This window comes from Phaenicophaeus curvirostris, chromosome 6 (genome assembly GCF_032191515.1).
Source record: "Phaenicophaeus curvirostris isolate KB17595 chromosome 6, BPBGC_Pcur_1.0, whole genome shotgun sequence".
NCBI lineage: Eukaryota > Metazoa > Chordata > Aves > Cuculiformes > Cuculidae > Phaenicophaeus > Phaenicophaeus curvirostris.
In genome coordinates, this window is record NC_091397.1 from 20,932,578 (window position 1) to 20,947,727 (window position 15,150).

General features: G+C 34.3%; 1 protein-coding gene across 1 annotated transcript in view; it reads right to left on the minus strand.

Moving 5' to 3' along the window:
• MALRD1 (MAM and LDL receptor class A domain containing 1) overlaps positions 1–15,150 on the minus strand; it is a 240,693-nt gene that overhangs the window by 39,293 nt on the left and 186,250 nt on the right. The window contains exons 33-34 of the mRNA XM_069860437.1: positions 6,803–7,078; positions 1,593–1,718 (exon numbers count right to left, since the gene is read on the minus strand). Coding sequence (XP_069716538.1) covers positions 1,593–1,718; positions 6,803–7,078 — 402 coding nt within the window. The remainder of the gene's footprint in view (positions 1–1,592; positions 1,719–6,802; positions 7,079–15,150) is intronic.

Here is a 15,150-nt window from a genome sequence, read left to right on the forward strand (position 1 = left end):
TTTTAGACCATAACTTTGTTAACACAAGTGTAAAGTCACAAATATATTAAATGGGTGCCTGTTGGTCCTATAGAAGTCCTGGTCCTTCACTTGAACAGGTTTCTAATTTTTCTGAAGTCAGAATTTCATTTCACTCCAGAAATTGAGCTTTTGACATTTATTTGATTTCAAACAAATAGAAGTATATAAAATAAGAGTCAAAAGACCTGAACTTATGTTTAATTAGTACCTAAGACTACTCCATCATATATTATGTAATAGCCTTTATATAGGTGTGATGAACAGACTCCTACTCCTGTATCACCAACTTTCTTATTAGAGATTTCCAGAATTTTAACACAATCAAATTCTCATAGGAACTATAAAAATCAATCTTGAAGCGAGTGAAGGTGTTTAGGAAGGAGGGGCCATCAGTAATATACTATTATCAATTTTAGATATCCCTTAATGTGTATTTCTACATAATCAGATTTAGTTTTACCACATTTTTATATTACACCCTGATAGTAAGAAAAACTCAAAATCAATAATTAATCCCCTCAATCTTCTTTAGTAAGAAAATAACTAAAATGCAAATTAGAGCTAAAGAATTAGGTCTAGTTCTTCATCTTTTGTGTATATGTCACATAAAATTGTTTACTAAGTCACAAAGCCAGTGCTCTTCAGTGTGGACAGCTCCATTTTAAAGCAGAAATTGTGGAAAACATATTACTTAAAAGCTGTGCTTTCTGACAAAATTGTGGTGTATATGTAATTTACTGTCACGTAAACCTACTAGTTTATATGTTCTATATTCTTCTACATTGAAATAACTTCTGAATATATTCCTTTTTATTTAAAATTCTTCTTATAAATCAAATTTGCCAGACATATGTTCTGTCTGCATCTGTCTGCATTGTAAAACTGTAATTTTTTATGTTAAAGTGTGATTTCCTCTCTCACATTGGGAAAAAAAAGTAAAATAAACATATATAATGAACACATTACTTGCAGGCAAGTTCTGCTCCCAGAGAAACCAGCGGATGCTCCCTCCCAAGAATTGAAAGTTAAACTTTTTTTTTGTGCACAAACATCTAACATACTATAATGAATTCTATTATTATACTACATACTATATATTGTGAACTTTATCACATAACTTCCAAGAAGTTAAAAGACCCAGAGAGTTAAATTCTCAGCTAATATAACTTTCATGAAGTCAAGGGAGCACTGTTAACAGAACTGGCCAAGAGTTCCTAACTGGCTTGGGGAAGGCCTGCAGTAACTTTGTGTTACAGAATTGCATGCTTTGAATTTAAATTTAATTACGTATATCATCATGTATGTTTTTCTTAGGTTTCATTAATAAAAATCTGATTCAGATGGGATTTATATTATTATTCTGTTCTTACCTTTCTCCAGCATTTCCCTGTTGCAAAACAAACCTGAATTTTGTGTGAAATGCAGTGCGCTAAAATAAATGTCATGTATTTTATTTTTTGATTAAGTTTTAGGAGAGACAGTTAAGTTTAGTTTGTGAACTGCCTAATGATTCAGTAAAAAATTACTGCATTTTTTTGTTTCAAATGATATTTTTATGCAAAACTGAATACCTGAACAGCTGGACTCATCGAGGCTGAAATCAATGCAGTCTACAATGCCATCACAACGCTGAGAGATTGCTATGCATTGACTAGTTGATGCACATAACAAAGAACCATTGAAACAATCTTTAACGGCTGAAACAAAAAGTAACATGACAGTTAGGAGCAGCTATATTTCTTTTTCTTACTATTAAAAAAATATCAGAAAACTTGATTTGTTCTGTAGTATATAAGCATGGGTCTGCGTGACCTCTACAAGCTTTCATCTTCAAAGACGTACAACTTTACTATTGAATAGATAAATAAATAAATGAACACAGGGCACAGATGTTACAGAAACTGGATTTTCCCATATTGTATTTGTGAAGGAAAGGAGAGTATATTTACTTAAAACATTGGCAGAGTGAGAAGCAAAACCTCAATGAAAACCCATAAAATATATCACAAAATGTAATCAGCTCTCATTCACTATCTAGTTTTAGAATGCTGAAATTAATTTTTAAATATAAAACAAAATATTGACATTTTATAGTTTTCTTTTGTTACAAGAAACTAAGTACTAAGAGATAGTTAACATATAAAAAGTAGAGAAATATGCTGAGAAATCTAAATGTGTGTACTTCTGTATTCTTGGACATTCAGTTATATTTTCTATGTATGTTCAGAAGAATTATGAGGGGTAAATGTTGCTGAAATTACATAAGCCTTCAGGTACTGAATTATTCCTGAATCGCTGATCTACAGGATGTACCTGATGGTCCTGCAGACTCATGTAGATTATAACAGTTTTTTGCCATTTTATCTCATACAATGTTCTCTTGTGCTGCCTTGAACTATAAAAACATAATATATAAACACAATCCTGTTCCTGGCTTCAAAAGCCAGCGTACAAGCAGTAAGCCTTCCTGGGTGGATAGCCAGGTTCCTGTAGGATATATTTGTTCCTATCTTAGATAAAATTTAAATCACTGGCCTGTACAGACTGCAATAGTGTGCTAAATTTAAAATACTGCAGTTCAATTTAGTCTAAAACAATAGAAGCAAATCTTGCCAGTTTTGATCTTGCCAGCCAGTGCTTGCCAATTTTAATCTTCTTTCAGAACTATGAAATTACTCTTGTGAGTAGGGCTTGTGGGATCAGACCTTTTAATTGCATGCACTGACCAGTTACTAACATCTACATAAAAATCTGTAAAAGAATACCAGTAACTATGAAGAGGAGCTTGCTTTTGTTTGCAATTTCAGTTGACCTTTATGAGAACTTAAAAGTTCTGGCTGATTTTTAACTATCACTATATGGTTCTTTATGTGTCTTTGTATCAAAATCTCTTCAACCGAATGGAGAGTCTTGACATTGAAGAGGGAATTTGATGGCAGTGACAGCAGGATAAAAGCAACAGGAATAAAGAAAAAAAAAAAGCCTTTTCTGCCTTCCATTCCCTTGATCACTCAGTCTGGTGGAACAGGTTGCAATAGACTGAAAAAGTCCAGCAGTTTACAGCACTACTGCACATTTGCAGCATATCCTACCATCTATCTCTTACGATTGTCACCTTTCCAGAAAGTAACTGATGGTCTCATGCCCTTTGCTGCACTTTCCTAACCAAATGATAGTCCCATATTTATTTTGTGTGCAATCAGATCAAAATCCTGGACAACTTTTGCAGTCTGGGGGATGATGTCTCAATGGCATTTGAACCAGTTTTATAAGTGGTCATTTGGACATAAATACCTAGTCTGTAAATGTAATTACACATCCAGACTATAACGTCTACAGAAACAAAGTTGGAAATCTGACACAAAATATCCTTCTGTGCTTTAGATCTTTTAGGCCTGCACATGTATTTTGAAGATGCTGTAGACTGTGTGTATAGGCTACAGTTTACAATGTGTCATAAATGTTACGAATAGTGAAGAGATTCTGTTCCTGAGCACTAAATTGCATTGAGGGTTGTGGTGAGAAAAGAAAGTGTCATTTAGGCCTTTATTATTTCCCCTAGCCCTGGACTTATACCCGAGTGTAAGACAGAGCTGTTAATTATTCTTGTTCCATTTACATGTGCTGATCATCAAGGCGGTTTTGGTATGTCCCTTTACGTTGAACAACCTCATTACACTGAGATTTTTACAGCACTTGCAGAGAGAACAGTTATAGCAATGGATGTGACTACTGAATATGATGCACAGATCCAGCATTTAAGACAGTAAGGGCAATGATACTAAGGTATTGGTTCTGAGGTGAAGAATGTTAAGAGCACATTTTAAAAATAATGGGTTTTTTTTCTCCTATTGCATTGGAACTAACATTAATAATACTTACTGTTAACACAGTTACAAGCATTCCCAAATTTCTCCAATTAGTTATTTTTTACTTTCATGAGAGGCCTTCAAGTAGTTTTTGAGATAAAGATATTAAATGGAGGCATTAACAATAGCATAGAATGAAAGTGAAATATCTTTTTGCCTATATTTCATTTTCCAAGTCCAAATTATTCTGCAGAAAGGCTAAAAATATTACAGCCCCTTTGAAAGTAAACAGTTTTTAATATTTACTAGGTGTTTAAAATTTACCAGACTACAACAGATGCATTTTGGTGCACTGCAGAGAACTGAGAAATTGGATTTAACTCATGGCAATTATTATATTAGTGAGATGGTGTTTGGGGCATGTGGAGAAGTAGTGTATATAATTCACTGATGCTTATATATTTCTTGTATTCCGTTACCATTACAATCAGGCAAAAAAAAAAAATTGGAAAAATTAAATTAAATATGTGAGATAAAGTGTCCTTCATTAAAATTGACAGCAAGAAGAGGTCTGAGCAAGAAGAGTATCTGTAGCTGGAAAACTGTACCAAGATTTGCTGGTTAGAAGCAGAAAGTAATAAAATCCAACACATTAGTAAGTATAAAACTGTATTAACATAGTACTATATCTCCTAACTACTAAGTGAACTCTACAGGAAATTCTGTCTGCACAAAAGTCATGCAGAAAAGCATTTCTGTGGCAGAAGTTGTGGTTGTAGCAGAGATCTGACTAATGCATTTTTTTGCTTGTTTTTTTTGTTCTGTGCTTCTTCTGGGTTTTATACTTAATCTCTGCATGATGCAAGATGCCTTTTGACAACAGATCTTCATCCCAGAAGAAAAATTTCTCTGATGAATTCCTGAATTCAGAAGCCAGGACACTTTTTTTCCATCTATTGTTACAGTTAAATGAATGAAATTGCAAGGGGACATGAGATTCACAAAATGGAAGGTGCCAGTAATTCCTAACTTGAAATTTTTCAGGATTATCAGGAAGATTTGATCAACAGGAAGGAAAAAAAACCCAAACCAACCACCAACCCCCAAATCACGAAACTTTGGAATTTAAGTCCTAGTCTGTGTCAGAACAACTTAGGAAAAAAAAAATTAAATTTCAATTTAAAATCTAAAAAACCTGCACTCCCAATCTTTGTTAACATTACAGTATGCATAGGCTGGAGCTACTAGCACAACAATTGATTTTATAGATTATGCAAATATTTCAATAAAAATAAACAGATTTTTGAGATATTTCCTTTTTCCTGTTCTGAATTTTCTCTGTTGATAAACTTACATGGCATTTTACATATTAAAAGTAGACAGTTGGGGATGCTACACTCTCATGGCATATACATTTAATAGGAGAATGAACTGTGTCAATAAATAGATTTTCACTGATTCCATTCTGAACTACTACTAACCACTAACTTTTTGCTTTGCCCTGCAACCAGTATCTTCAGAGAAGAAACATGAGTTGTTGCTACTATATTCCTATCTAGAATTGTAAAAAAATTGCATATTTATACAGTGAAACCTGAATTTTGGAGTAATAATGTGATTAAAGATTTGACTAAGTTTCCACCAAACTCAAAACCCCATGCTGTGTAGTCTAGGGAGAATTTTTGTTCTCTGAACAGACCATGCCTTAATTTTCCCTCATTCCCTGGGCGTTGCTTAGAAGACAAAGGCACTGAAGCAATATCTCAGTTGTCTGAGGAGTACTGATAGTCATGGAAACCTTGTGGCCTTAGGATTTTGATATTTTAGAACACATTAGCTGCTGTGGTCTGTGGTTGGGATGTCTGTGTACTAGGATACAGAAGAGAGGTCTGTAGTGGGGAACAAATTGAGAAGGAGGTAGGACTGAATGAAGATTAATGAAGAGGGGTTTATTTGAACTTAAGGGCATCTGCAATTTAAGGTAAAAGATATCACCCAAAATCATGCTTCTTGCAACAAAACTAGAGAGCCCACTTCTAAACAAATTGCCTAGAAAGGCATGCACAGGTAGTGTGCAAGGTCTATGCCAATTATATAGAGTAATCTTTTAAAAGAAATGACATATGCAGTGGCCTGCATGTCTATTTGGTGTTTTTGATACAGATTACTAAAGAACTGAAATTTCTAGCCCACAGGAAATTGATATTTTGCTGTTTGGTTGGTTATGATAAGGATGAAAAATAAAATGTTAAAAAACTTCTGCAGAATAAAAAGTTTAGGAAGAAATGTTTTAAAATGTAAAAAAACTCTTTAACTCCCCTGCTCCCCCCTTTCCCCACTCCCAGTAGCTAATTGTTTAGACCTTCCTGGAATTAAAGGTCTTTTTTTTTTTTTGTCTCAGTTCATCTACCAGTAATGGAATATTTTGAAATGGGCAAACACTCACTTTAGTGTCTATCTGAAGCTTTGTGGTATCTCATTGCAGTTACAGAGTTCAAAATCCTGTTCTTTCAGTTTCCTTCTGAGCCCTTTTCCCTGATTGCAGCAGAGGTTACTGCTACTGCATGAACAGACTTGATTTTTAAATCCTAGAAAGGTCAGGATTGCCTGGAATGTTACTAAATTACAGAATTGCAAAACTCTTATCTAGCTGTCATATTGTAGTCAGAGATGAGGCAATGCAAATGCAGCTGTCTGATCTATAGACAAAAGTGGAAATGCTTTCAATTATTAACAGAAATACAATACATACAGTTCTAGGCATTTATTAAAGTTGATATCCAGGGAATAACAATGCTTAATGCAAATGTAGACTGTCTCTGGAGCATCACACCATACGTGATGCAAATAATATTTTTGTTAATAAAGGAATAGTGAATTTCACACAATACTTCACTATGTTGCTTTTCCACAACACTGTTTTAGGAAAGGAACTTAGTTTGGCCTTATCTATAGCAATGGAAGTAACTTACGGCAGCCAACTTCATCTTCGTTAAGGTGGCAGTCAGGCACACCATCACATTTCAGGAGGGATGGGATACAGCCTTTGGAAGGACACAGGAACTCTGTTGGCTTGCAGGGGCCCATAGATGTGGTGGTAGGCATCTCTGTGGGACAGTTAATTTCATCACTTCCATCCAAGCAATCTTCCGCTCCATTACATTTTGCAGAAAGAGGCAAACACCGCTGCACATATGCACATGTGAACTGGTCACTACTGCAAGTTGGAGGGTGTGGATCAGCTGATCCTACAAGGGAAAAATAAAGCCCAGGAGGAATATATATCAATTCCCTTCTTTTGATAATCTTCTCTACTGCATCTGAGATGTAGATGGAGACTTTTGTGAAAGCAGCTATTTTAGAATACGAAAACCTAAAAATAAATAAAACACTCTCTTGTACAAAACCACAGCTCAAAAGTACAGAGCACACTATTAAAACCATTGCATTTCAGCATTTGTTTTGATACTATTATTGCTTGTAGCATGTATGGACAAAGGGGCTTATACCAGAGTATTAATAAAACTTATCTTTCAGGAAAGGGTTAAAAAATTCTTGAGAGTCTTCAAGTTACAACCTTTCTTTATTTGCATATTGAATGGGTGAACAAAAGTCAAGGTCTGTGTAAGCCCGGATCAGAAAGGAACCTGTTTCCTGGAAAGTTACTACCCTGTGATAGAGTCTGTACCTTCAGGAGAGTAAGAAAAAGAATTTCATAAAGTAAAACCAAAATTTTCTTACTGTGATAGTTTACTATTACTCTGTTTCTATAGCTTAGTTTGATCAGATGCAGAATTAAATCAAAGAAAATACTAGAGAAAAGTTTCCAGGATAAAACTGAAAAAAGTACATTTTTACATTTCAGACTTTAACTACTTCAGACAGCTGACAAAAGAAATATCCCATGCTTGCTTGCATTGCTGGAAAAAAATACTGGAAAAAACTTTCTGTGATCACTTATGCAAATAAATTTGTCTTGGACACTTAAGTCCCTCTTTCTTCCTAAGAAAATCATTGGAACTGAATTTTACCAGCAGAAGCATCAGAACTAATTGAACAAACTGAGTTCTAAGAAGTTGGCTTATGCTCACAGTGTGTTCTTGACACCAACAGTGTCTCCCATAGGAACAATGTGATGGATTCCTGTAATTTTTCTTTTATGTGCAAGGAAAGGAAAAAAATCTCCAGAATGTGCCTCCATGTATTTAATCTTTTCTAGGTCAATTTGCAGTGAGTGAGGAAAGAAAATAATATTATGATTGCTAGAGACAAGGAAAGAAAAATTAATGTCACCAGAGGAATTTTTACATTGACCTCGGCTGAAGCTGAGAAGATCAAATGTAAAAATTTATGTGTGGGTTTTAGCTTGCCCTTTGATATAGTGCAAGCATTGCTCTCTGACCTCAGAAGTCAAATGTTACTGCTGCATTAAGGCATGACACGCTATAAGGAGATATATGGATTTTAGCATTATTTTACTACCTTTAATCCACTGTGCATAGTGATATGTTTGTGTGATACCAGGCTGGGGTTTTGCAGCAGGAGAACTTTGCTGAAACATGCTCAGTTTCTAAATTACTTGCATCATTAATAACAATAGTATTTTTTGTACCAAAAATGAACTGCTAATGCATTCAGATAAAGAGAATAGAAATATTTTACCGTCTGGTTACTTGTGAAACAGTCACAAGAAAAAAGAGCTCAAATTGCAGTCTGATATTGACCCTTACTAGCTAAGCAATTTTTGAATTGCTGACTTCATGTCAGAAAGTCGTAATTGAAAAGCTTCATACAACAGAAGATTCCTGACACCATTTCATACTGCTGGTGTTGTTAAATGCTATCATGCTACTACATGCTACTGTTTTACATACACTGGATATAATCTAAGCATAAAAGAGTAATTATGGATTTTGACATAGTGAAACATTAACCTACTGATCTTTTGGGTTGTTTGTATTCAGAATTACATCATAAATCCATCAAAGATGTAAACTTTTAAATGCAATTGAAAAGATTGCACTTCCATTATATATATTTAGAAATATGTTAGTATGAAAAAATTATTTTCATTTCTGCTACTTCAAAAGACTTCTGAACATTGTCTTTAGATAGTTGCTGATAGACATTTAAATCATATGGTGAATTTATTTTTTAAGAAATTAAAAACACTTTAGACTTTGCAGTTTTTTCTGATTTTGATCTCATATTTTAGCAGATAATTGATAACAGTAGCACGTAACAATGTTAGAAATGAATTCATCATGAAGAACTTACGTATAAGACCATGATTTTGCTATACCAATGAAATATACGGGCAGTCATTGGGAGAATATTTTTCTCTCCTTATTGATACAAAACTAGGGTGCGAAAAAAAAGGGAAATCTTACACTATGGATTTTTAAAAGAAATCAATTCTTTCATATTTTTGTTTTGCACTTGCTCTGAAAATAAAGATATGATTATATTAGAGAGTATTTTAAGCTGCAGTCAGTTCAGTTTAGGTCTGCATATTTGCCACTGGGTAGTCCAGTTTTAGTTTTCTGTGTTTATTCGAATACAGTGGAAATTAATTCCCCAAAGCTCCAATACATTTGGCTTTACTATGGTTGCTTGTTTATGTTTTTAGGAAAGATTGCATTTAAAGCACATTTGTGAGAACTTTTGACCCAGTTTAATTCTCTACACCTGTTATATTTATAATATGTTTGCTTATAGGTTTCTACACAAATCTGCTGAGAGAGAAAAAAAATCCCTCTTAAACTCGGTAATATTCAACTGCATTGCTTATTACAAATCAGGTTTTGAGTGTTAAACTGTCTTTGGACTTTAGTAGCATGGATCAGTTTAGCCTTATGGTCCCAATCATATAAAATGCATACGCATGTAAATGATCCCATACTAAATTCAGTAATTAGGCAAATGATTGAATGTCTTATTGAAAAGGGGATTAATTAGTTATTATTATTATTATTATTACTACTAATACTACTACCTTATATCACTATTTCCTATTGCAGTTACAAAATAATGTGTAGAAAATTCTTCCTGACTTGCATACGAATTATTTTAAAGTGGGTAATATTCATTCAGAGCAGTGAAGATATCTTAAATTTATACTAGAGCTTAATTAGTGGTAAGGTTGACAAGGGATTGTGTTGAGATCTGTTTTATGTTTTCGGTTCATTAATAAAAATCCAAAGCAATACCCTGAAATCAGCAAAATTGTTTTAGATCAGAACTACAATAAGATAAGAATATACCTCTCAGATCATAAGTATATCCCCTTGCTTATTAACTGACATTATGTATTAATTATTTCATATCTGTTTGATTTAAGATGCAATAGGAAAACTGTGCTCTTGTTGACATTATATGAAACATAACGGTTGCCATGATCTGCCAAAACTGTACTCCCAAGGTCAGTATATCTTTTTGCATTAAGTAGCTTATAGATGCTTTTCTTAACTATAATTTAAATGTGCCTGGTAATTTTTGAAAATTTGTAAAAAAAATATTGCACTTAGGTTATATTTAAAGTTTAGTCATCAGGAATATACAAATCTAGAAAGTCATTAACTGACTCCAATTGAAAAGGAATCTCAAGCAACATATTAATACAAAACTAATTCCTTGTGTACATAGCTACTGTCTCTGTTATTATTTATATTAAGCTTGTCATTTCAGTATCTGCTACTGACATGTTTCGTTCTAAAGAGTGGCAATATTCACCATGTTTTCTTGCCCCTGGGCAGAACTGAACTAAAATGTTAATGCTGCAATGTGGTTTGTGGTGAAAAATGAGCTAGTACTAATGAAAGACTCATCATATATACTCTCCTTTGCACTGAGTTACCCAGCGGTATACTCACCTGAAAGCCTTAGAAACTAACTTTCAGCTTACGCATGTACATGAAGACCGTATCCACTCTTGTAGATATATATGAAGGTTACGTAAACAGTAGAATCTGACGTGTTTTTTTAATGCAAATTGGACTGTTTGTGGCTCAGGAGCCATTTCAGTTACTTAAAGCCATTAGTTTCAACAATTGCCTATTATTGACATGCCAAAAAATGTTTTGCCAAATGCAGAAAAGATGTTCCCAACCCAGTATTCATCTCCTGAATGTTGTGTGCTTTCATTTTCAGACCATATTCAAGAGTAGAGGAGATATTGTAGAGGTTACTTTTTAAAAAAAAGTAGCATCTGTTTGAAGCTGTTTGAGGATTTGGAGATAAATCTACTGAAAACGATGTGTTTTAAAGAACACAGGCTAAAAGCTTAGCTTTCTGTATACAGGCTGCATGATCACTGAAGAGCAGGACTAGAGATCCTCAGGAATATATTCAGTATTTGCACACAGATGAAAAGCAAACCAATCAAAAACAATTTCTGAGAAAAAGAACTCCTCTGTGTAGAACAGTGAGTTTGGATTAAGAGCTACATGAAATACAGCAGCAAATTGTTGATGTTTTCTTATAGCTAAAGCAATCATGATTTTTTAAATAGAAAGATGGGGACATGTCCATATTTGTTTTACTTTGCACTCAGTGTTTTATTTTACACTAAATTTAACACTGCATATGGCAAATAACCAAAATTAAAGAAAGATTTTGAAAATGTCTGTATAACATCTGCTTGTACATCATAAAAAAGACATTTGAATTATATCATAAAAAAATCACATTGTAATTTGTTGCAAATCCTTTGTGAAACTGACTCATGCAGTTGTGCTGGGTGAGTTATGACCTAAGGATCAAGAAGTGCTACAGTACAATCATCCTCAAACTTTGAAGAAAAACTAGATAGTTGAGGTAGATTAAAAAAAAGAAAAAGATCAGACCAGTGTGTAAAGGTGCAAAGTAAGCCAAATTTGGTATGTACTGTTTCATGAGCTGCAATAACTACAGATGAATATGTCTGTATTTCATTATTATCAGATAAAATGGTTCCTTTTAGACATATTTTTCGTAGAATCATAGAATCGTTAAGTTTGGAAAAGACCTCTAAGACTGTCAAGTCCAATCATTTCTATTTCAATATGCTGATGATTAGACCATCTGTTACACTAAATAGAGCTCATGAGCTGATGATTTGGGAGTCAGGAACCTTTACAGTTTGAAAAGTGTTGAGTCAATAAGTGTTCATTGTCAAGGACATATTTACTTATTTGTGGGATACGGATTTTTTAAAGGCTTACTGTTGTTTAATGAACATTTTCTGTACACATATACTTAGTTTTACTAATATATTTGCCATCCATGGAGGATACTGATTCTGCTTCCTGACTGTATGCCAAACTTTAAATGTTGACACTGTAAACATTTTGCCCATGAATCACAGGGATTCAGCCATGGGAAACTACAGAACTGATATTACCCAAAATGCTAACACATAAAATAAATTGTGTGTGTGATTAGCATAGCCAGAAACACACAAACATGCGTAATTTGAATCAAACAACACCTCCGCCTTATCTACATCTTTTCCGCCTTTGTTGTTCAGGTACTAAGATCTCTGGTGCAGAGCAGTTCTCCATTTATATTTATATATCACTTACAACAGAGAATTCTGATTATGGCTAGTATTCCTGGCAACATCAGGAAGCATGAAATAATGTTACCATGTGCCATTACACGACATCAACTCAGTTGTATCAGAGCTTGCTCTAAAGGCCATTTAGGTAAATGGGAAAACTCACTGATTTTAATGGGCCTTGCATCAGATCCTTGAAAAGTAACAACCTGTCTGGTATATTTGCATAAGTAATTTGCCTACTAAGTCTAATAAAAACAGTGGATCTATTAAATGGAGCTAAAAGAGGCCAAAAATACCCCCCTCCAACAGTTTTAATAAGACAAGAGTATGAATTAATTACAGGTCGAATCCAATGCATTAATTAAGTTGAAATAAGTGGCAGTGCTCACTTTCACTTTAGTAAACATTGGATCAGGGCATGAAATCAGCCCATTGAAGCTGGTTGCAAGGAAATAACAGTGTTAAGAAAATTAACTGGACTAAAGTTGTTCAAATACTGAGTCTGTATCAGTGTCAATAGAGCTTCTACCAGAAAATAAAATTTCAAAGCTTCTGAAACAACTGAAAAAGGGGGTAAATTGAGTCTAGGCAATTGAATTTTTAAATCCCTTCCTCTTGTGAGAACACAGAAGTATGAGGCAGGGTGCTGAAAAGAATCCCAGAGACCTAGTTACAAAGCCAAAAATAATGAAAACAGAACTTGGCCCAATAACTTCAGGGTTTTATATGTCTGTGTAGAACTGTGCAGAATTTCTTTTAAATGAACACAGTTTGCTAACATACAAACATAGAGGAAAACAGAAAAATTTACTGCCAGTAAAATCAAGCTATGATTTACAGTTTCCACTCAGAAAACTACCACTTCTGTCTGGAACACACTGACTACTTGTGACAGAAAACAATAATATTTATCATGTTTCTGCTAAGAACAGTCCAGGAATTGTTAGCTATACCTGCAATTGTGATATATTTATTTGTTTATTTATTTATTAGAAACAATGAAGAACTGAAAAAAGCCATGAAGCTTTATCTTCCTACAAAATGAGGTGGATATGACTAAAGAACAGATTTAGATCAGAGAAAGGAACAGTTTCTTTGAATACACACATATTCATGGGCGGAGTAGGAACACAATACTATGTAATTTTTTATTTCTGAACTTCTAAAGAAAGATACCTTCAACAGGTACAAAATTATCATCAGCTGAGAAGAGCACTGAAGAAAATTATGGTAAACTTTGTATAGTTTCTCAGATAAATCTGAACTTGTGACATAGTCATATTGAGGAGACAGGTAACTTTCACATAATGAACAGTCCAAGAATTTTCTTCTCTCTGGAATAGTATTATGAAACTATTTCATTCCCCAAAATATTTCTCTCCATTCCTCCAAGGAAATATGTTGATTTTTATGAAAAAACTTAGCAAGGCAAAACATCATCTCTATGATTTGAAGCTTGCTTGGGACTTTTTGGTGTAAACAGATGGGTTTTGGAGGTTCAGTATTAATGAAAGTATTTGAATACACTATTAATAAATCCAAAATTTTTTAATTTCCCAAAAGTCATCTAGCTTAAATCAGATTTCAGTATCCTGTACAGATATAAGAAAGCGGAGATAAACTGAAACATTTGGACCAAGAGAATACAGTTCTTTATTTAAAAATACATGACAATTGCATTCAGGACTTGCCACTAATTACGCTAGCTTCTATACTGTAACTATCTTATCTTAAAATTATTGCCAATTTCCCTTCCTATGAAATCCACAAAAAAATTGTGGCTTCACAACTAGGTCTGTGCAATGGAAGATACTGAAACAGGCTGAAGAACGTTTCTAAGCTACTATGACTTGGATCAGAATTTTTACTCTTTAAAATTGCAGGAATGCCCTACCTCTGCAAAGCAATGAAGACCTAAACCCTATCCTGACTGTTTTTGATGAGAAACTAATTAAATAAAGAAACTATTCACAGATATGCCTGGTATCCCCTGTCCTCTGTCACTACTAATCTGGCTTTCCTCTTCGTCTCCTTTGTTTTTACAAGCAGCCTCCCTCAGCAGTTCCTCCTGAATAATCCCTTGCCCCTGAGGAAAGAAACTCCCTACTCTCTCAAACTGAGAGAGGTTTCTGCTTCACTGCAAGCATGAGCAGACAAGCTAACAGTGATTCCCCTGGCTCTGCAGCTTAAAGTCTCCTCTGGAGTTTTTTCCCCATGATCTAACACTGTAGTATCAGCAACTCAGACAGTTAACCCTTCCAGTACCTCCAGTGTTCAGGCTCTGGGAGTTTCAGGGATGGATCATTGACACTGTCTAAACCTTTGTCAGATGAGTTCTGTTCCACTGCACAATTTTCTCACTATTGCTTCCTGTTCATGCATGCTCAGATGGACACACATACAGCCTTCAGCATGTCCCTCTCTGCATCACTGGGCTATTTTTTTTTCCACAAACCACACACAAACACCCTTTGTAATTTTTGAGTTGTTGTCTCTTAATTAGATACAGGTGTCAGTTATGCTTTTCTTGTAAGATCTAGTGAAATGGGATCTACCAAAAGTGCCAGAGAGCATATAAAATTATCTGGATGATTTCTAGGCTGCCTGCTTACTTGGCTACTTTGTCTGTAATACTTTGCTGGCCTGACAGTTTAGGGTCAATGCAGGAGAAACATTTTTGCCATTTCCTATTTTGCTTTTTGTTTCAATTCAGGATTCTTTATTTTTATGACTCTGAAAACAAAAAAGATTTTGGACATTTCCAGAATTATAGAGGTTGGT